The sequence below is a fragment of the Haliotis cracherodii genome, unplaced genomic scaffold (genome assembly GCF_022045235.1).
Source record: "Haliotis cracherodii isolate W230 unplaced genomic scaffold, xgHalCrac1.p SCAF_8, whole genome shotgun sequence".
In the NCBI taxonomy this organism is placed as follows: Eukaryota; Metazoa; Mollusca; class Gastropoda; order Lepetellida; family Haliotidae; genus Haliotis; species Haliotis cracherodii.
Window position 1 is genome coordinate 24,873,484 of NW_027266341.1, and position 23,872 is coordinate 24,897,355.

The following is a 23,872-nucleotide window of genomic DNA, read 5'->3' on the forward strand; positions in this document are numbered from 1 at the left end:
TTAAACATACAAAAGTCACAAACATATTAGTCTTACCCATCAACAAGCATCGAGTGCACGCTCATACTGCAATGACTTAATGTCCATTGTCTGTCATATCAGAGACTCCATAATGGCAAAAAAGTACAGCATCTTTCCAAAGATAAAGTCATCTCGTAACATCATTGCATAATTGCATTAATTCCATGGAATTTTTAACATTTTAAGAGGATTTTTTTCAAACTTTTTAACTTGTATCTTTGGAAAGATTCTTACATTTTGCACCAATTCCAACAGTCCACATGAAAAATGAAGTTTTTGCAAGTGTCATTTCTGATTTTTCAAATTTGTTTTGTTGCCTGGTTTCTTTAAAAGAAAATTTTTTTTTTTTCAGTTCCATTTTTTGAGATATTCAAAGAACAAAACAATTTTTTACTCATTACTTCAAACCAAAAACAGTAACTGAAATACTGATGTGTTTTCTTTTGAATTTAAATATGATGTATTTTTGAAACTGCAGGCATTTATTTCCATCATTTGCCAGATCATAGAAATATTTTTCACTGTGAAGGGAATATTTTTCTGAAGACAAACAGAAAATGGGAAAGAATTGAAGCCCCAAAATTCAAAAGTAAAATAGAATTCAATTTTAACGTGAATTTTTTAATTTGTTTTAACATTGATAGTTGTCCCCCCAGTCTCAGAAAAATACTCCCGTGTCTTGAGAAAATTGAAATGAAACTGGGCGTCTGTACCAATAGAAAATTTTGGTGTCTGTTAGAATGTTTTTTTGGCACCATGTTTAAAAGTTTTCAAACCTTTACTTGCAAGGGTTGACAGTAAAACTTCATTGAATACTACAAACCTGAAAAAGACTCCTTTATATGAAGATTAGGTACATGTGAATCACAAAACAAACAGTCAGTGGTTCATAATTATGAAATAAATTTCGATGTATGTCAAAATACATTTAACATTTTATTAAACTGCATTACATCTTTCATCAGTATTGTCAGTAAATATGCTAAATTTGGAAAGTTATTTTCAAGAAAACACTAAATTTGGAAATATTTGAGGTTATTGTCATAAAGAAACATTAATTAAGAAAATCAACCTCTTATTCTAGTAACCACTGACTCATCAACAGATTGAACCTGAATAATGTGCTCACGATTCAGTGGGAAGTGAAATTCAAATTTGCATTCAAAATGAATTTTTAACATGTGTAATGGCCTCTGTCAAAAATGGCAAATTACGAAATCATTCTGAATTTCAATTGTTAGAACATAAAACCAAATGGGTATTTTTAAAAAATACAAAGATTATATAGATAGAATTATACATTATGATTCTCTTTCTTTTTTGAACACATGAAGTTTCACACATTTCCCGAATCACAAAATTATCGCAAGTGCACTTAGAGAAACATCTCAGTAACATTTTAGGAGAACATGACATCCACGAAAATTTGGCGAATACAGGAAACGAATCAGGAAGGAAATTAATTGTTTTAGTGTTTTACCAAAATAGCTTGTTAAACATTCATCTCGTCAACACATTGTCCATGCAGCGGATACATCTGCTTTCCAGATAAAAATAATCCAAATATAAAATCAAAGATGGAGGCTAGTCTTTTGGCAAATATGATTCCCGCTTTTGCTGCTACGTGCAACCTCAAAATGTCCATGCAGGTGTAAAAATTCAATAAGGAAATAATAGAATTTCATCAATTAAAATGTGTTAAGCATCAGTCATGTCTCTGAAGTCCTAAAATGTTTTAATCATAATTAATAAAAAATGTGTTTTTTTAAAACTGAGCACCATATGTCCATCTCCCATGTATAATCTATGTCGTCGGTGTCCTTGACAAAGGAACCCAGGTCATGTGACCTCTGTGACCAGCAGAACATCGGATACAACCGTATCCATGGCAACGCTTTCATAACACTATTCCAACAAACATAATCAATACAACCATATCCATGGCAACACACTCAAACTATTCAAACCAACATAATCCGAAGCAATCACTCCTGCCATTACAGTTTGCTGGTGCACGGTGGGTTCCGATTTCACAGACAGCCGCACATTGCTATGCATGCAAAATGGTCGCTCATGATGCATCTTATAAACAGGTTGGTCTTTATGAATAATTTTTCTTGAAACACCAGATAATGTTGTTTGAGCAGATTTTTCTAAGGTTCCAGAAATAAAAGTGCCGATGTAATGGTAGAAAAAAGTCACCTGACTATCCAAGCCAATGGTAAACAACATAAGAAAGAATAGCACGGCCCACAGCGGAGAGATTGGCAGTTTAGCAATGGCCTCAGGGTATGCAACAAACGTCAGACCAGGACCTGTGAACGGAAAGAAAAAACATAAACATCCGTTCATCTCAACACATGCGTACGAGATCAAAGTGCAAAAAATTTGTTCTGATTTACTGACAAACAGCTTTCCATATTTGTTGTTTAACGCCACAGTATCTGTATGGTATTGCCATTATAAATAACATTTCTGTGGGTCAAAGATCAAAAGTTTGAAAGTTCAAGGTTGCAGTGTGACCTTACCCTGTGTTACGACCTTTTCCATGGTCGTTCCGGCTTCATGAGCCATAAACCCAAGAACAGAGAAGATCACAAAACCGGCAAAGATACTCGTGCCACAGTTGATCAGTGGGACAATCATAGCATCCCTGAAAACAGAAACAATAGTGAGTGAGAGAGTTGGGTTTAACGCCGCTTTTAACAGTATTCCAGTTATATTGCGGCGTGTCAGCTTAATTCGGGAGGAAAGCCTGAAGTGATGCAGGTCTCAGACGTTTACCACTTCGGTGAAACCCACGAGCATGGCTATGGTGCTGACAAACCTAGAAACATAATTGGGGTGAACCGGGATTCGAACCCACAATCATAGGTTTCTGGCGTGCCCAAGGGATGCAACTCTGCACAGCGAATTGCGGCACCTTAGACGACTATTTAACAATAATATTGGTCAGACAAAATATACGGATCAGAGATACGCAGAATATATTTCCTTTGCTTAAACATTAAAAAATCCTTTTTTTCTCAAAGTATGTATTTATTTATGTACTTACTGGAAAGAAATTACTGTATTTTACAAAAATATTTTTCATAACAGCAGGACGCGGTTACCAAAAACTGTACAGGTCTAAACGTCCATCTTTTCTAACAAAATATAATCTAAATCTTTGAGATACACTGTTCATTCTCAGCAGTCATGATGATCACTCAATCCCTGTTACCAGGGTATAATATCGTGTATAATATCCTACCTGTACACGTTATGGCTGAACTTGTTATAGCTGGCCATGGTGATGATACCGCCCCACGCCATGCCGACAGAGTAGAAGATCTGCAGTGCTGCATCTCCCCAAACCTGAAACAGTCAACACATTCTAAATGCAAGGCAAATCTTGTTTCAAACCTTTTACTGTTACAGTTTTGTGTCATTTCCACCTGAGGCAACTCAGATACAGTAAAAACATTGGTCCCATGAACATTCCGGGGTCCATGGGTCTTCAGCAACCCATGCTTGCTGTAAAAGGCAACTATGCTTGTCGTAAGAGGCAACTAACAGGATTGGGTTGTCAGGCTCACTGACTGCGTTGATGCATGTCATCATATCCCAATTACATGGATTGATGCTCATGATGTCAATCATTGGATTGTATGGCCCAGACTTGATTATTTACAGATCGCCATCATATAGCTAATGGGATTGGGTAGTTAGGCTCGCTGACTTGGTTGATGTATGTCATCATATCCCAATTGCATAGATCGATGCTCATGATGTCAACCACTGGATTGTCTGGTCCATACTCGATTATTTACAGACCACCGTCATATAGCTGGAATATTGCTGAGTGCGGCGTTAAACAACAAACAAACAAACAAACAAAGAGAGAAAAGATTGAATCATGCATTCGGCATGCGAACAGCGTTCGGATCAGCTTGAAGTCTGACATCAAATCTAAACTTGCATGGTTTTAATAAGAGCCCTTTTTCTTAATTGTCTGAGCACCTGTGGTCCTTGATACAAGGAATATGGTACATCTTGTCTGCCCTGGAATCTCAACAGGAGTGTACTGTTGTGTAGTATGGAGGTTCTTCCATGGGACTCACCCCAAAGAAGTACTAGAATCTGTACTTCACTAAGAAAGTGTAATCCCAAATATAGCATTTCTTACATTTGACCGCTTTCAAAATGGCATTGTGTATTCATTGTGGTTGTTTCTCACCTGGAAGTTGGCCAGTTTCTCGAACCGGGGTATGATGTAGTATTTGATACCCTCCATCGCTCCTGGTAACGTCACACCTCGGATGAGCAACACCGTCAACACCAGGTAAGGGAAAGGAGCCGCAAAGTGCATCACCTGACAACGCAACGTCATCACAGATAATGATGGTGCAGAAATAGATGCAAAACTCGCAGAGCAGCCTTTGTAGAAATATCTACTTAGAACTGTTGGGAGTTTGTAGATAATTCGTCTTGAACAAAACAAAAATGATACATTTTCTGTCAATTTTATTCAGTTCCAATTTGCAGCCAAAAATGGAGCATTGAGAACTGGTTTAGAATCATTGCCCTCAAATGCTACTTGTTAAACTAATATGAACATGTCACAGGTCAAATTGAGGAGACTTTTTCAACAAAGATGAAAGAACAAAACGTTCATTGTGGTATTTAGTCTATTTTTTGCTATCAGATATTTCTTATGGAAAGGGTTTTGACGCGTTTTATTTACCTATCTGATTCCATTTTCCCAGTATTAAAGTCCTAATAAACAAGAAAACAGTTATTCCCCACCATGGGGCACTTTATAAATTTGACTGTTCATATAGCAGTGAATATAAAAAAGCATCCCATTAAGCCTTAAAAAGAGATAGGCACTTGGGCCACGTTACATCATCAGAAAAAAGTATAAATGTGAAATTTATACACACACAAAAGGCCCCTTCCCTGGGAAAACAATTATCACTTAGATAAGTTAACTTCAGTATTTTCACAGTAAACTTGTCCCCATTGCAGACAGTATGCAATAGTAAAATAACATGGATCAAGGGCCATAACTCTGTAAAAACATAAAGTACGGTACCACATTTCGAACCCAGTCTTGGCAAATATTTCTAAGATAAGCATGCAAACTTTCATTCATGTAACTTCAGTAGTTTCTGAAAAATCTTGTCCCTATTTCACGCAGTACGCAGTAAGTTGAAAAGCACGGAGCAAGGGCCATAACAAAAATATGAATGTATGACGCCAATTTTAGTACTCAATTGAGATAATGACCAGTAACATCAGTGTGTAAAATTTCCTGTCTTGTCCCCTTTGAGTAACAGACGGACAGACAAACTCTGTTCTTATTAGGGATAGATACTGACCTTTCCAAGGACCTTGACCCCTTTGAAGAGACAGAAGAAGACACACAGCCAGGCAACAATGAGGGAAATCAAGAGCTGCCATCGCAGGGTCCCTATGTCCTCTATGCCATTGGTCAGCTCCAGCACATGGTGCCTAAAAACAAAATATTTTTTAAAATCAAACACGATATACAAATGATTGTACCTAAAAAAAACAATGACACTTTTTGGGTGATTGAAGGGGCAAGAAGTAGCCCTGAAATGTTGTCACAAAGATTAAAAAAGATGTTATTCATAATTGTTCATGCAAAGACATGATTGATAACTTAATTATTGCTTTTTTTGGTATTTGACACCACATTTAGCAATAGTGGAGTCTTATTACAACAGCCTGTAAATAATCAAGTCTTGACCAGACAAACCAGTGATTGATATTATTAGCAACAAACACACAATGAGGTTATGATGCAATCAACAAGGTCACCGTGATCACATGATCCATAGAGTACCCTCTTACGACAAGTATAGATTACAGGGGATCAATTCTACGCTGGAACTCCATAGGAAACAGAGCAACATTTAGAACACAGCAGCTGTTTTTTTGTGATGAAATGACAATTTCTGACATAAGATTTCAAAACAACATGTTGCTAAGTAAAGATGACATCACAACAAGCAAATCATTTTGGACTTTGTGAAAAATAGTCTTACTCCCAGAACTGTTCACTGGCCGACATGCTCTTGTCTGTTGTGTTGAGTCTCTCAAGAAGGTCAGAGAAGCTCTGGTTGGAGCACACTTTGCCAGCACCGTAGAACGTCTGTTCTATATAATATTCAGAAGAGTTGCTAGGGACAAGACCAGATAATTCACTCGGCACGACCGTCGTGTTCCCGTCTAGACAGTTGTTGATGATGTAGTTCCTGATAGTTGAGGTGTTGCCGTAGTTCTTGCTGTCCACGCAGTTTTCTGTGTTCCACTCGTTGTTACAGTTGCTCCACGGCAGTGTTGCCCTAAATGACATGAAGAGGTAGTAGACGGTGTATCCCACGATGACGTTGTAGTACACGCACACAATGCCCGATACGATAACCATGCCGATACCAACACCTGCAAACATAAACGCCGAACGTTAAAGGAAAACATGCCAACGAAATAACACAGGATTATCAAAACTAGTGCAATTTTCTTGGTTCATACGCAAAGATGCAGAAGTAGGGGGTGAATCAGATCAAAATATGTCATATATTTCTCAGCTAATTATTTCCATAAGTCATTATAATTTTCTAAAGTTACTGACATTGAACTGAAATTTTTTTGTGACATGTATGTGTGAGTGAGAGAGAGAGAGAGAGAGAGAGAGAGAGAGAGAGAGAGAATGTGTGTGTGTGTGTGTGTGTGTGTGTGTGTGTGTGTGTGTGTGTGTGTGTGTGTGTGTGTGTGTGTGTGTGTGTGTGTGCATGCATGTATTTATCTTCAAATATTGAGACAGTGTCAGTAACTGGGCCACATTATTAACCCAACTTTTTCAGCTCTCCACTGTATAAAAATATAATGCCACAGCACTAGCTCACCTGGATATGAGTTCAAAAACAAAGACAGGCACTGAACAAAAGTTGGTGTTGGCATTGATGTCATCATAATTTATCTCCAAAGCACTAACACCAAAATCTTTAATTGAACTATTTTTTATGTCATCATACGGACAAACAGGTCAAAACATTAGCAAAGATGACTCAGTAAGGTGAGCTAAATGTCATTTCAGGCTTAATTTACAATCTCTATTTAAATCATTCAGGAAAACATGCCTTTCCTTGCCAACATTTCTTTTGAAGAGATTGTAATTGTCCATTGACCTTCCTCCAAAAGCATCAGTGAGCATTCACTGCACCCTAAATGTATCATATTACAATGCATTGACCCAAACCTGCTGGTGAAATATTTAACAACATCTGGGCCAGCTTGTACTAGTTTAAGTGAGATGGAGATAAACACATCAATCATTCAAACCAGTATGATGATGTCAGCTCCTGGTGTTGGGAGTTGAGTCAGGAATTAAATGGCCCAATAACATATATGAACCATAAACATGTTTAAGCCGGAGAAATCACTTGAATCTGTTGAATTATGGAAATGGAATCACATGAGCCTCGGATCTAAAGATTTTCATGATTTCTCCATTACAAAAATACAGTAAACTATGTTCATAATGAACACACCTATAATAAACTGGTGGATCTTACAAACTGTTTTTTTTTGTCTCAGCCATTTGCTGTTTATATGTTGTATAAATGTCTATAACGAACTACGGTGATAACGACCTAAAATAAGTGGTCCCTTGGAGTTTTGTTATAATCGTAGTTTACTGTACTGGGATTTATCATATCAAATTATGTCCTTTGTGTGCGCAAGTTTGGTTAACAATGTGGTTAATATTTTTTTTTAAACTCTTGTTTCTGACGTTTCTTTCTAATAATTATCTTCATATCTCTCCAATACCAAATAACAAAAGATCAAAATATAACATGTTTGAACATTTTTTAAACATCAAGGACCTTAAACATGCTAAAAAAAGGGTACATGTGTGTTTTCTTGCATATGACATATACTATTTTCCACTTAACAAATTCTAATAAAAAAAAGTGATCATCTCGATTCTATTTATTATGTTGTAAAACACACCATACTGCAAATAATGACTACAACATATGCATTGCAGCCAACAAGATCCTGTTAAACATGCAAGCAGTTGTTTATCTAAAAATCAATAACATTTTATCGCCAACAAATACCGGCACAGTGCTAGTCATGTTTTCAGCCTAAAACAAATCTGAAATGGACTCAACCCCTTCTTTCCTGCTTCCTGTTTAAACAAAAACATAATGACCCTTCTTCCCCTCCAGATGAATGAGCTAGTCCATGCTAAATTGGAGTGGAAATTCCCCACCGTGTGTGTGTGAATCACGTTCTTGTCTGTGACCACAGCAACGGCAAGCGAATGAATCCGTCAATAGCTTCCCACACAATGTCAGCCAGCCTCGTGTTTTCTTGCAATTTCTCCAGGTTATATAACTAATACGTCAGTAAATTAAAAGCAAATCATATAGAAAATAATGGCTTCAAGTTTTTATTTTCTTACAAATCTTTTACAAAAATGTTTTTTCTTTACACAAAAAAATTCAAACCAAAAACTTAACTTTTAAATCACTCAAAGAGTTAAAAAAGCACACAATTTTTATTTTTTTTATAAATATCTCAGGGTTGTTTCAGAAAATAATATATTCCCTCCATTTATTTTCTATTCACTTTATATTTTTTCTTGTCATTTGGATATTCATCACGTAACACCAGTCATATTCATGCTTTGTACCCTGCCCCTGTGCGTGTTCTTCTACAAAAAGATTATTTCACTTATATATAGTGACATGCATACTTATGTGTGTGGCTGCTTGTACTAGTCTGGACAAATGCCAGTTTTATAGTGAGATACCATGCCACAGTTTAACATGAATACCCCACTCAGACACAGTATACCGACACCAAGCCGACCTGTCCTCATTTCATCCCCATACTGCTCAGCGCCAGGCAGGGTAACAACAGGGTACCATCTTTTAACATCTTTTGGTATGAGGTGGCCGGGGATCAAACCACCAACCTGCTCTCTCCGGACATGTGTTTTATCTACCAAAGGCTTATGCTATATATGCTGCTTGTCATTGGAGACATATAGAATACTAAACAAGCTCCCGTGTAATACCAATTTTATGAAACGAGTGAATAGTTCTGGTATACCACAACTTTTGACGAGTTTCATAAAATTGGTTTTACACGGGAGCGAGTTTAGTATTTTATGTATTACTTGCCATTTATAACGTTTTTTTTAATTATACTGTTGAGTATGAATAGGCTGACACCTACACGATCCACGGCTTAGTCCAATTGAGTTTAACAGAATAATACTTCAAACACGTTAAAAGTTGAAACGTATGAATTTAATACCATACAACGGTCCACCTTTAGAATTCACAAAATTATCGTAGGGCTAAGACTATCGCAACTCACATACTTTAACTTAGACTAACGACTGTCGTTGCGCTACAATACGATCGCCTCAAAGTTTACAATAACGTCACAATACCCGATGACGTAATTTGTGGAATTTTGTTGCAAGATCCATTGGCGAAACAATGCCATGTGACGTCAGCCTAGCAATAAGGTTGCTTGGGTCATCGAATGTGCACAAGCTCCTCTCAGTGATTTATCAACTCCACACGCAATGTCATTTGAATAAGTCAAGGGATGTTGAGAGCTTTCAATATTTGTTCCTGAAACGTGTTCAGAGAGTACATAAGCAGGTGTTTTGGTATTACACAATGTGTAATACAGCTGTATGTTTATTAAACGGGTGATCTCTTCACGGGCAAGTAATAAAATTAATGGGGAGCTGATGTGACCTGAATGATTTCATAGATCAACAGCTTGAACCCTTGCCTAACCCAGGCTTATCATTTCAAGGCGGTTGTGTTGCTGCTGGAATATTATTGACTGCAGCATACAATCACTCGCTCACTCCTCCCAAGCATCAGTGATGGATGACTGGCAGGTATGTCTGGACTGACCTGTGGTAGCAATTTCCAGCTGCTTCAAGAGAAGCAAATGAAGTACGCAAATAACAGATGCATAACAGCACATAGCCTTACACAAGTCTCTTAGGAAATAATTATCAGTTTAAATCATAAATCCTAGATTGTATAAATAATTAGAATAAGTTGTCCCTACAAAGGACTGGCGTCCTGGGCCCCATTCCACAAAGCAATCTTAGCGCTATGATTGTCGTAAGTCAGTGTTAAAGAATGGGAGTTACGATCGACTTAGCGCTAAGATCACTTTGTGGAACGGGGCCCTGTACTGTCCGCTTATCTAGACTTGCCTATAAGGCCAGAACAGAGACCATAATCTTTTTTTTAAAGTTATTCAGAAAAACATTGTCTTTATTTCCAGATGCGGAAAATGAGGTCTTACGACAAATGCAAGTCTATTATAGGGTCTCTGGTTAGAATTACTACACATCCATGGACTTATCATTCAGTACAGTCTTGTAGCAAGGCTTGACATCACACTCTTATCCTAAACCAATCCGAAGCAAAGTTGTGCAAGGTCAAGGGGTCATCTAGGGGCAGACATTTACCAAGGGATCACCGATACTCAAAGATCACTTAATCCTCTACAAACATGGTCAGGTAGATTAACTAATGCAGTGGAGAATTGAGTCAAGTGGTCGGTTGACCTCGAGGTCAGTGCTGACAGCCAGCGTTGCCATGGAATTAGTGAAAGCATGCATGTTCAATGCACCTCTACTATGTCTCTTAAACAATAAACTATATTTAAATATGTCACACCTATTCAATGTGTTACATACATATTTTGTTTCATATATTGTAACTCAATGCTTCAACAGTGTTTCATATGTATGAATCATAAAGTTTTGTCATTTAAAAGATTACATCTATTCCGTAATGGAATGTTTCTGCAATAAACATTATCTCATGTTTGAGAATACCAAACATGCAGAACTCAACTCAAAACATTCTTCAATATCAAAGCCATCATTTTCAATACCAATTTCAGAGTGAGTGAGTTTGATTTAAACACCGCTTTTATCAATATTCCAGCAATATCACAGCGGGGCACACCAGAAATGGGCTTCACACATTGTACCCATGTTGGGAATCGAACCCCGGGTCTTCGGCATGACGATCGAATGCTTTAACCACTAATATACCCGACCGCCCCACCAATTTCCAAGCTTATCCCTGCACCTGTTCAGGTCCTCACAAAATGTCGGCTGTGGGTTGACAAACATCCTAGCTCTGCTACAGCGCTATAGCAATATCCATAACACCAGCTCAGCTCAGCTCTCAAGTCTTAATTCGTTTCCAGGACGACACCAGGTTGATCCGAAAATCAATAACAGCTCTCAAATTTCGTGATGATAAAAATCTGTTCCTGTTCAAAGCTACAATTTTCTGTATCAGCTTCTACATCAAAATACCACTATAGACTATTTTGAATAATTTTAGATAAATTATTACAATCGATGTACAGTTATTTTGGAGTTACCTGCAGATTGATATATGGATGCACCTGGTACTGCTGTGTTCTTTACAGATTTTACACAAACAACAGCCCTTTTTTATAAATTTATTCTTAACGGATTTTGGCCCAAACACTCAGGTTGGTAAGTGTGGTGAAATGGGGTTTAACGTCCAAGATTATTGTACTTATATAGCGACATGCAAGCACGTGTGTGTGTGGCTGCTTGTACTAGTCTGGACTGATGCCGATTTATAGTGCTAGCCCAATGAGATACCATGCCACAGTTTAACATGAATACCCCACTCAGACACAGTATACTGACTCCGAGCCAACCAGACCTGGTTTTAGCCCCTTAATGCCCACGCCAGACAGGTTAACAACAAGTAACATCTTTCAACCTCTTTTGGTATAACACGGCCGAGGATCGAACCCCAGACCATCCGCTCTCTGGGCGGATGCTCTACCACGAGACCACAGAGGCGGTCTTGCAACGGATAAGGTCACATGGTTAAGTTTTCTGAACTTGCCTGAACACACCATATTTGTCCATGATAATTGATATCCTCTGTGGTATTAAAATTTCTCTGAAACGCTTCAATGTGACTTTTTTTATGAAATTGTGTCCTTAGTCTCTACTACAAAAAATATCCCCAAAAATATTCATGATCCCTTACTTTTGTTTTCTTCTGTATATGTCAAATACATTTCCTACAACCAACCTGTTACCATAGAATCACTGTCCAAATGGTATTTATGACGCATGTGTGATTTGATATAAATTGTTTATCAGACCGTTCAGCCATTATGAATTCCATACATAACTTCAATATAAACTCATCTTCATAAATTGTAACAATATTGACCTTAATAAAAACAGAATAAACAAATAAATTCAAACCATAACAAAGACACTGACATGTAATATTTTCACAATATGTAAAATATAAGTAAGTTTTGTTTATACTGATTTTATATATATATTTTTTCAACGCTGCACTCAGCAGTATTCCAGCTATATGATGGCGGTCTGTACATAATGAGATCTGGACAAGACAATCCAGTGATTAACATCATGAGCATCGATCTACACAATCAACAAAGCCATCGAGTCTGACCACCCAATCCCATTAGTCGCCTCTTACGACAAGCATGATCTTCATGAGTTTATGCTGATTATAAGCTTAATCACGAGGAGAAAAGTGTTTATACACAAAAATTGAACCTTAACTTCAACACTTATTCTTCCAACAGCTGACATCACACCTACATTTTCATCCTTGAGAATTGCATACACAATAATAAAATAATAAACGTAGTAAGCCCATTTTCATAATCGTTGTATAATTCCGACTATGTTCATATATAAACCAGGAATAATCCATACCTAACCACAAACATTATGATAAACATTAGGGCCGTTTCATTCACTTGCGTATTAGGTGTGCATAAAAAATAAATAAATAACACACTACGTCACATAACTTACCTTGTTATTGTTACACTGATTATAATAAATAATACATCAACTGCTGACTTGTATTCGTGAATAAATAATCGTATTCGTTACCCTATATTCATGATACGAGTCGTAATCGCCTCATAGTGTATTCGTTGCACCCCTAATAAACATTATAAACAACTGCCGTTACAAGACGTAAAGGTCAAACAATCACTCCCTCTAAGTATATGGGTTTAGCATGGTATTCAGACTCGTCATATTTATACATCTGGGTACATGCAAGCATCTAGAAATGGCTCCGGCATTTATCTTGTACAGGGAAACATCTCAGTTTCCATAGCTTCTGACATAAGCTATTATGCCTACAATGGCATGGCCCTGAGTCTACCCTTGTGTACAAACAGACCATATGACATTTGGCTGTCTTCCAAAGTATCTTCAACATGCTGCTATATCGATTTTAGCAGTAATAGGAGTCTGGTTCCTTTGCCAATACATCTACACTTCAAACTTTAATTGCCATTTTGAGTGAAACTGCATTTCTGAAATGTGTATGTCAGGTAACAATTGCCAAGCATATCATTTAAGTTCCTGACTCATTTGTAGCTATCTGAGTAATGCAAAATATTTGATATTATAACAAATATTTTACTTTTTTGTTTTTCAAACTTTAAAACCCCCCAGATGATGTAGATGTTTAAATTGTTTTATTTGTATTATCATTTCAACAGAGACAAGCGTTAATCTGTTCTCTATTAAAGTCGAGTCAAATTTAGTTTGAAAACCCCATAAAATTTAGTTGTTTGTGGCTTGTGTAATGCAATATTCCAGCTTTATGACGCAGGTCTGTAAATATTTGTTTGTTTGTTCTATAATGCCGCACTCAGCAATGTTCCAGTTATAGGACTGCGGTCTGTAAATATATTGGGTCCGGACCAGACAATCCAGTGCTTGATATCATGAGCATCGATCCACACAATTGGGATACGATGATATGCATTGACCAAGTCAGTGAGTCTGACCAACTGATCCCGTTAGTCGTCTCTTACGACAAGACAGTCATTTTTTACAGCAAGCATGAGGTCTGTAAATTAAGGAGTCTTGACCAGACAATCCAGTGATTCATTTATGCAATTGGGTCATGATGACATGCATCAACCAAGTCTGTGAGCCTAACCACCCTATTACATTAGTCGCCTTTTATGACAAGAATGGATTTCTGAAGATCAGATCTAACATGGATGTTCACTGGTTAATAACCCAATAATAAAACATCAATGAACTAATATTGAACATCACACGTGTTTTTGACATACAATAATTTCAGAGAATGCAATTCAATCCTGTACACCATAAAGAAACAATGTGTTGCTAAAACACAACAAAACAATTCGTGGTATGCAGCTACAAGGCCATGCTAACACCACTGTCTGTCTACATGTTTTGTCGTCGTGTAACACTGCTCTCGATAATATTCCATGTGTACGACAGCCTCTCCACACACAAGTTCTTACAGTTTTATTCACCTTCAAAACAGACATCTCTTCAAAAAAAGGCATCAGTGTTAAAAAACAAAACTCACGGTAATGAATGACTGAGACACGTTGCTGAAATCCTGACATAGTTTTAACGAGATATATGCCTGGGCATGTTTTTCACAAAGTAATTTCAGTGCCAAGTCATTACTCTGAAATGTTTACACAGATTAAAGATAGTTGCTCTGCCAATATTGCTTGTGGAATGGAGCCTTTGAGTCAAATATTATCAAAAACACCATAAGAAAAATGCCAACTTCAATCAAATATTAAAAAGGATGTTTATGGATACTTACCTATTATCAAAATGGGTATTCTGACGTAATAATGATGTACACTAGCACCAAGTGCACCTGGGCCCTGTTCCACAAAGAAATCGTAGCGCTAAGGTGATCGTAGTTCCCATACTTTAACATAGACTTACGACAGTTGTAGTGCAAAGATCTCTTTGTGGAACAGGGCCCTGAGCAATATGATTACTTGGAGAAAGTGTTTAATTTAAACAAACACAGTCTTTAACAAAGGTAAGGAGAACATCTAATTTTGTATATCCATGTAACAGCAGTCAATTACTGACATATACAGACGTGTCCGTCTCACGCAAGCACCAAATAAAATATCTCGACCTGGCATCTGACTGTTGACCATAGTACCCCTTCAACTATCACCACTGATCAGCAGTGAAGTCTCTGCCATGATTAAACACAGCTTAATTCAGTGCAATTGTTTCTCATAAGATGTGCGGTGAAATGGAACTTAACATCACATCCAAGATTATTGCACTTACCCAAGAGAAACAGCTTCCCACATTATGAAAGTGGATGACTGGTTTGTTAAATCTTCATTAGATATAATAATGACTTTTTCAATATAATAACGTTTTTCATCTTATATTATTGAATATCTGCGAGTACCGGCACATTTCTTGCAGTCCGACTTCGCACTTCAATGGTCAAGTTAACACCTTGGCTTATCTACGGGGTCGGCTTATCCACGGTCATATACGGTATATAATGATATGAACACGTGTATGTGGCTGCTTGTACTAGTCCGGCCTAATGCCCATTTATAGTTCTAGCCCTCCAGGATACCATGCCACAGTCTAACATGACTACCCCACTCTGACACCTTATATGAGCCAACCAGACCCTGTTTTATCACTTTAACACCAGGCAGCGCAACCATAATGTAGTACCCCATCTTTGCATTTTGTGTCAATTGACACATCCAGGGGATTGAACCACCAACTTAAACCACTACACCAAGGAGGCAGTTCTTTCACAATGAAGACAATCCCCTATTTTCATATTCAATCAAGGTAGTTCACATTTGCTCAAAAATAGAAGTCATGAAGCTATGTTACATGCTCTCAAACATGCATGAACAAGTTTTATGCTGTATGCATCAACAATGAAAGTCAGATTATCCTGCCCCAGCTAACACAACCTTGGAATTCAAAAAACATTACTGTAACGCAAAACTGCCTTCTTTATCACCTTGACTGACATAATTGTTATTTATCTGCTGGGCTATCATATTGCTAATAATAGTCTTAAAGGTTCTAGCTTTAAATCTAAAAAGTAGTTCAGCTATTTTATAAGGAAATTAAGCGCACTTATGAAAAATAATATCACCTACTGAAAGTATTGTCATAAAACACAGCAGTGTGTTTGAAATGTGATTATTTTTGTGAACACTCTGTTTGTCCTGTTGTGTATGAATATAATCTCAAAGTGTTTACCAAAAAATACGTCAAGATAACCACCTGTTCCTTCCTAAGAATAATGCAAATTATATCAGTTACACTGTTTACTTCATACCATGTTTTCATATATATTTTCAAAATTATTAGAGCATTATGTATTTTTTTACAGTTACCATAATCTGTGAGATTAATATTTTTACTGGTATATACTACTTAAATATAGTTAAAGAACACCTGATTCTTTCATATTACCATAGTTAATCTGTCACGCCATAACAAATTAACTATAGTAATATAGTTATATGAAAGAGTCCAGCGTTGTTATCAGAGTTGATAAGAGATTAATTTCCTCAAAAAGATATAACATTCAAACTAAGAATAATACTTTAATCGGGAATTCTAAAAGAATATGCCTGCCATTAATATATACCGGGTATCACATCAACATCGAAACCGCACTATCAAATTGAATAAATCCTTAAATCTCTTTTATATTGCTGTAATTTAAATGAAACATTAAATATAATTCCTTGTGAAATCTATTTGTCCATCCTGAATTAGAAGTTCATAACATGGATAAGTGCAAATGTTTGCAATAAGTGTAGGAGTAGACATAATGTAATACCGAGATACGGATGTTAGAAGCACATCTGGTTCATCTTGCAAAGCTTTCTGCGTAAGTGACGCCCACCTAACAACGAAGCTGGTTGCAACAGATAAAAGCCTCATTGCACCTGGACATGCTGGAGGCAGAAAGAACAACCTTGAAAAATTTCCATGCCTTCAATACCTAGAAAGCAGTGTAATTAGGTATCTAATCATCAATTATTTGTCAGCGTTTTTTAAATTCGGCATGAGACACTCTGGAGTTCATCCGCATGAAGATTGAGTCATAACTAGTTAATAATTTGGACAGGTTCCATCAAATCCTGGACTCATCTGCATATTTCAGTTGTCATATTTCTATCAACAGCACAATGCTTTACACAATGCACCTCAACATGACAAAACTGATTATTAACATGTTAATATGTTCCTATCAACAAATTAAGGTTCTTTTTCATACCACATACACATCCTTTTGTAAACCTATCACTGAATATTGATCCATGACCAGTGTGTATGAAATATCTGTATCCTGCAGTGAAGTACACACATATGTCCCAAAGCTTCGTTGAATCAGATAATTAAAACAATTATCATAAGAAAGGACTGCATCTAAGGCTATATCTGAATTAATTCTAAAAAAACTACATATATTACTTAGTCAGCACAGGATTATGGAAATTTTATTTGCAAATGCTTTTTTTAATAAAATTTTCTTTAAAAATATGTTTTGAAATAAAACACTAAAGCAAGCTACTGTAGAACAGTTAAAAAAGCAGAAGCATTGTTAATTGAAAACTTCAATTTATACCTAGAAAACATCTGCACCTCTTCCAACAGACCATTGTCTGCATTAACAGTAACATTCAATGGTCTTTGTTTACAAGAATAATAACAGACAACAGCCATTGTGTATTGTGCATTGTTATTGACAATGCAAGATCCTAAAACATGATATGAAATTATAAAATGCACTTATTGTGGGTTTATTGTAATTGTGCGCATCTCCTTTTGGAATAATTGTCAATAGATGTGTATATTGTCATAGAGTATAATGGTGACAATATTAGAAAAGTTATTCTTGGTAGAGTAATAACTCTGTTATAACAGAACAATCTGGAGTTGACTTCTTTATTTGATAGCTAACAGCAACAGCAACATATCTGGGATCTGGTACCCAACAGCAACAGCAAACTATTAGGAATATGGTAGCCAACACCAAAAGCAAAGTTTCCATAGTTTATCTCCCATTTCAATGGGGCTTCTTTTGAAAATTAAATGTAGCTCCTTGTTTTCTATCAAAATTATATACTTTCAGAGACTAAGCATGGCTTGTAACAATAATCTATCATGTTCATTAAAGTATTACCTCTTGTGTTTCATTTGTAATAAGAATTTATGCAGGGAGTGATCTTATAACAATAGCTGCCAAATCTTTCAGTGTAGTTCAATATATATCTGTTTACCTATCTTATAAAATATTCAGCACAATATATAGACACCTTGTAACACTACCCCTTCAAGGAAGAACCTCATCTTGCGTTTTACCTTCAACAATAATCGGTCTCACAGCCCCTGAACCATATTATTTTCCCTTTAGCCAGCCCTTACTGTATAGCTACACCCCTAAATAAAGCAAGTCTAGGTTTTCCCAGGTTCTGAATCTACCATCTCACTGGGGCTCCTTTCCAATTTAAATGTAGTTGCTTGTCTCAATCAAAATTATATATTTTCAGAATCAATTGACAAATGAATGAGAATGCATGCCCATATGCAATCCTAGCAAATTTATCTGCATCATCTTTTGATGTAGATTTACAAATCTGTTACCTAGCAACTGAAATACTCAACAAGAAGAGGCTTTGACTATTGCTATCTGTTAGCAACAAAGGACGTCCAAACAGCACCCGTGCTATCTACTTGACCCAGTCTAACCACATGTTACCAAGTGCTTCCAAAGCGGTTATCAAGTGAATAATTCTTTTCATGCGAGAAGTGAGTAATCTACTAATTGACCCAATCAACATATTAATGCTACATAAACACATCCCATTAATAATTAACCTACAATGTGTACCATTTGACTCCCATGACATCAGCAAAGTGGCAACTTCTTGGACAAAGTGCATGCCTCTCCTGGCACATTCCTGTTTCAGTGCCAATATTGGCATCTCTCTGGTTCATAGCAGCTTATCACACTACTCAACCTTTGATAGGGTTACTGGAATAGTTCAAACTAAGTACATGGTAAAGCGACGCTTCTTGTACCCAAACAAGGCTTCTGAAAGAATGACTTGTTTTATTGAAACATCTTGTTACTAGTGACACAGTTAAGCTTGATCTTTAACTTTCATATTCATATCATAATTAGTTTGGTAAAACTTGCAATATGAGTTATTTGTTCGGCATATTTTTTTTTATCAGTTTGTTATTCAGTGTAGGTGGATGAATTTTTTAATTTGTTTAAATTTCCACTTTTGGATAATTACTGCTGGTAATAAATGAAAAACAAATTCAGAGGTCATACCATCACGGAAATGTCATGGCAAGACAATACTGAAAGAAAATTTAGTGTTTTTGGGGGGGTGGAATACAGATTTTTTAATACATATTAACCATTCCTTTTGAACAGAGATAAATCATGTGGTTTTTTTCATTCCATTGACATGTTATTGTAAAACAGTCATATAAAACATTTTTTGTCATAAGTCATTATATTTTGTTTTCACTGGTAGGAAGATGCAAGCAGGTGCCCGGAAACAATGCAGAGAGCATTATCTTCACAACTGATAATAACTATAACATAACAGCTAAGCCTCTACTGGCACATGACTTTCATGCAGTCGAGTGAGCACAAACTTCTTGCTGTTGGAAGCAAACTTCTGATAACTAAGGTGAAAGATAATCAGATTGGTCTCCTGAATACTCAAGTACCATCTATGCCAAATCCTTCCAAGGAAACTACCTGGTACAACATATGTATGCCAAACTGCAAGTACACCTCTCTAACAGGCACCTGCTCATGATCATCCGTGTAGCAACGTCAGGCTGACATTGTCCAAATTTGAAGCTGCTAATCCCAGATCAGACTTCCTCTGAAAACAATGGTGGAACTGGGATGGGCTGCCAAACAAAACATGACCAAGTTCCTTGGTTCAACCTGTAACATGTCTCAACCACAGCCTGTAATATGGACCTCCCCTTCCATTGGCCCCCTGGCAGCGTGATGACGTAATACGGACCTGACCTTCCGGAGCCACCTGCTGGAATTCAGGTGGGCAACAGATGATACCAGCACTTACAGTAAACAAACTCCCATATTTACAATTCTTCTGCTTCAGAGTCAGGGGCACGGGTGGCCCAGTAGTCTTAGGCACCCCGATTCGCTGTGCAGAGTTGTGTCCCTTGGGATCACCAGAAACCTGTGGTTGTGGCTTCGAATCCAGGTTCGCCCCGATTATTTTTCTAGATTTGTCAGCAATATACCCAGGCTCGTGGGTTTCACCAAAGTGGTAAACGTCTGAGACCTGCATCACTTCAGGCTTTCCTCCCACATTAAGCTGACATGCCATGATATAACTGGAATACTGTTAAAAACGTTGTTAAACCTAACTCAATCACTCACTCTGATTCGGAGTCAACATAAAGATACAAATAAACCTACAGTAAATAATCTTAGTGCTAAGACCTAACGCTTATATAACGCATAAATTTAAATAAATTGTAGCGCTAAGATCCATCTGTGCAAGATCCCTGATCCCTTAGTCTTCTGATACATATTTCAAATATCTTACACCAAAATGTTTTGCAGTCATAAAAAGTAAATCCCTTATGACAAAGATTCTTGATAAAATAGCTTTAATAACTTAAAAAGAATTAATTTGCAACCATATATATAAAGACAAAAAGATACCTGATTGAAATGCATTTTGCAATATTCAGACGCTCCAGAATTTTAAAGTGTCTATTTGGATAACCCATTTTGATAACCTGTTTGAACCCCCAATATGCTTTTGTTAAAAAAATGAGTCCAATATGCTTTAAGTGAACAAAATAACACGCACGCTTTACATTAGTCTGTAATAAAAGCCTTAAGAGAGAACATGTACATAGTATTTTGTGAAACCTTTCCTTATTCACAAAACACTCCCCGGTCTAATATAAATGGCACTAACGAATTCATAATTGAATTCTCTTCTTTTTTTATAAATATGCAAATAGCACAATGTGAGGTCTCATTCACAAACCACACCCGATGCATTACAAATGTTAACAAAGACTATCACTGAATTCTCTTCTCTGTTTGAATATCCATCCACACAGTCGGTGGAAGAGCAAAGGCTGTATAACTTGTCGCAACAACACCACTTGTGACCAGCCGTAATCAATACTTGTATATTGAAAGAGATTCTGCACATTAATATTTTCTTTCCATACGCCTTGTATGGTACAATTTTTTAAGCATAGCTGTGAAGTATTCTACACTGCACATAGCCATTGACTACATTCCTAAGCCAACACAGGAAAATGAGATATTTAAAATTCAATATATTATTTTCTTTGTATATAAATGTATAGTATTTACTATTGGATAGACCCATTATTTATTGTACATGTTACTTTCAATAAACATATTGTGTGTATAGGAATACCTTGTTACACCTCGGTTGTTATTGCTAGTTGAACATGGTTGCTGGGACACAATAAACACCTGGGAATCATATTTATATCCTATAAAAACCAATACTGAACTGGGAAATTAAAGTTTAGCAAACATGTAACAGATGTGGAAGGTTTAGAAGTTCCATCATTGAGACTGGTAATGAGGAATGTTGCACTTTAGTTGTCCATGAACACAGAAACAAGCCATACTTATCACTTAAACATATCTCAGGAGGTTTCAAGACTTATTTTTGCTATTCATGTAACATGATCAGTTTCAGCAAGCAATATTTAAAAACTTAATTTTGTCTAATCAGTGTAACAGCAGTCAATTATTGACAGCAGATACTGCACCAATTACAAACCCTTCTTTATCAGACCTGTGAAGATCTGGGTTAGAATAGGTCTACTGCAACCCATGCTTGCCCTAAACGGCAACTATGATTGTCCTAAGACACGACTAATGGGATCGGGTGGTCAGGCTCACTGACTTCCTTGATGCATGTCATCGTATCCCCATTGATGGATTGATGCTCATGATGCCAATCACTGGATTGTCTGGTCAAGACTAGATTATTTTTCAGACCGCTGTCATATACCCAGTAGCTTGGATATTGCTGAGTGCTGCGTTTAACAACAAGCAAACAAACTTCAGCTATCACCATTGAATGATCAGAAGTGAGGTTTCTGCCATGCTTCAAAACTACCTAATTCATTATTTTGGTCATAAGAGGTGAAGTGAATTGAGGTGAATTGGAGTTTAACATCACGTCCAAGATTATTGCACTTATATAGCTACGTGCATGTACATGCGTGTGTGGCTGCTTGTATTAGTCCGGATTAATGTCAGTTGTATAGTGCTAGCCCACTGAGATACCATGCAGCAGCTTAACATGAATAACCAACCCATTTAGACACAGTATACTGACTCTGAGCCGACCAGTTCTTGTTTTAGTCCCTTAATGCCGAGTGCCGGGATACCAGCAAGTACTTTTGGTAATCTTTTGGTATGACGCGGACGGGGATAGACCTTCCACTCTTCAGGCGGACGCTCTACCACCAGATTGATCGAGTAAGGTTTTACACCGCTTTTAGCAATATTCCAGCAATATCACGGTGGGAGACTCCAGAAATGGGCTTCACACATTGTACCCACATGGGGAATCAAACCCGTGGCTTCGGCGTGACGAGCAAACACTTTAACAACTAGGCTACCTCACTGCCCTTCTACCAGTAAACCACTGAGGGGGCCACTGAGAGGGGTCTGTTATAAGACAATATGTTCATGGCCATATGGTCCTGGAAAGACCAAAGTGAGGGAAGTCGTAGACATAGAACACTGAGAAGCACACAAGAACATTGGCTCACCAAGGACCATATTCGTCACCACTCGCCCCTTTCCGTCACCTGCAAGAAGACTCGTCCCCCTATCGATGAATGTTATGTGCGAAAATGCAACAAACCAATCAGAATGAGCGTATGATTTCAAGTTCTTCGTCAAAGAATCCCTCAGAAATAATTTTTGATTTTTCATATGTCTTGCATCTAAAAATATACCAAAGACAAAGTTAAATGTGTTCAATCATATTGTATAATTCCGCACGTCCCGAAGTGCTTTAAATTGCATCTGAAATATATATAATATATGGGGAAAGTGTGTGAACCATTTGGCAACGAGTTGACAATTGTTTTAGGAATGCCCGTTTGCGCTACGACGGAACCCAGTCGCAAAAACGGCCACGAGAGGGGCACGAGTTGCTATTCGGCTTGTCCCGGAATAACACGAGTTGGTCACGAATGCAAGGATCACAATCAGGGAAATTCCGGGATTCAAATTGACAAGTAACAGATCCCAACACCTGAGGGAAAAAACTTTGTATTACAAGCTGGTGTGCCTTAGAAACTTAGAAAATACTGACAAAGCCATTTTTTTCCCATTTCCATCAAATTGTTGTGTACAGTGAATATGGTGGGTGGGGTGCTTTATTGGTTTAATATGTTATCTACCAAATAGCATCCTGTTCCTAGTCTAACCTTGTGTCATGCCTACTGGAGTACCTCACGGCTACCAATGAGAATTTTCTTTTTTTACGTATCCATACAACCTTCTCTTTGTTTACGTATGTTTGACATGTGTTTTATTGCCGACCCAGACTCAACACATCTGGTTGCTAATGTTCTCCATTTCCCACAATGCACCTGTGACATTTATGTCTGCCATCTTTCAATGTATGTAGACATCTTATCGATACGATCATTATAAGTTATGCATGACAGCCAAAATAAATATTTGACATCTTTGCGACGTATGTTATGATTGTACTACAGGTTAATATTTATTTCTTCAAATTTTTATCAATGGAGGCTATTGTTCAATGAAAGACAACTTAAGTATAGTCCAGACACCACATTTATAAGACTGTCAAGGACTGTTCAGCATTTTCAAAA

General features: G+C 37.1%; 2 protein-coding genes across 2 annotated transcripts in view; both read right to left on the reverse strand.

Moving 5' to 3' along the window:
- Positions 1 to 23,872, reverse strand: part of LOC139449932 (neuronal membrane glycoprotein M6-a-like) — a 242,031-nt gene that overhangs the window by 128,245 nt on the left and 89,914 nt on the right. The window lies entirely within an intron of this gene.
- LOC139449410 (sodium- and chloride-dependent glycine transporter 1-like) overlaps positions 1 to 23,872 on the reverse strand; it is a 56,254-nt gene that overhangs the window by 14,197 nt on the left and 18,185 nt on the right. Inside the window, exons 4-9 of the mRNA XM_071230779.1 lie at positions 6,075 to 6,471; positions 5,385 to 5,517; positions 4,241 to 4,375; positions 3,275 to 3,378; positions 2,550 to 2,674; positions 2,224 to 2,336 (exon numbers count right to left, since the gene is read on the reverse strand). Coding sequence (XP_071086880.1) covers positions 2,224 to 2,336; positions 2,550 to 2,674; positions 3,275 to 3,378; positions 4,241 to 4,375; positions 5,385 to 5,517; positions 6,075 to 6,471 — 1,007 coding nt within the window. The remainder of the gene's footprint in view (positions 1 to 2,223; positions 2,337 to 2,549; positions 2,675 to 3,274; positions 3,379 to 4,240; positions 4,376 to 5,384; positions 5,518 to 6,074; positions 6,472 to 23,872) is intronic.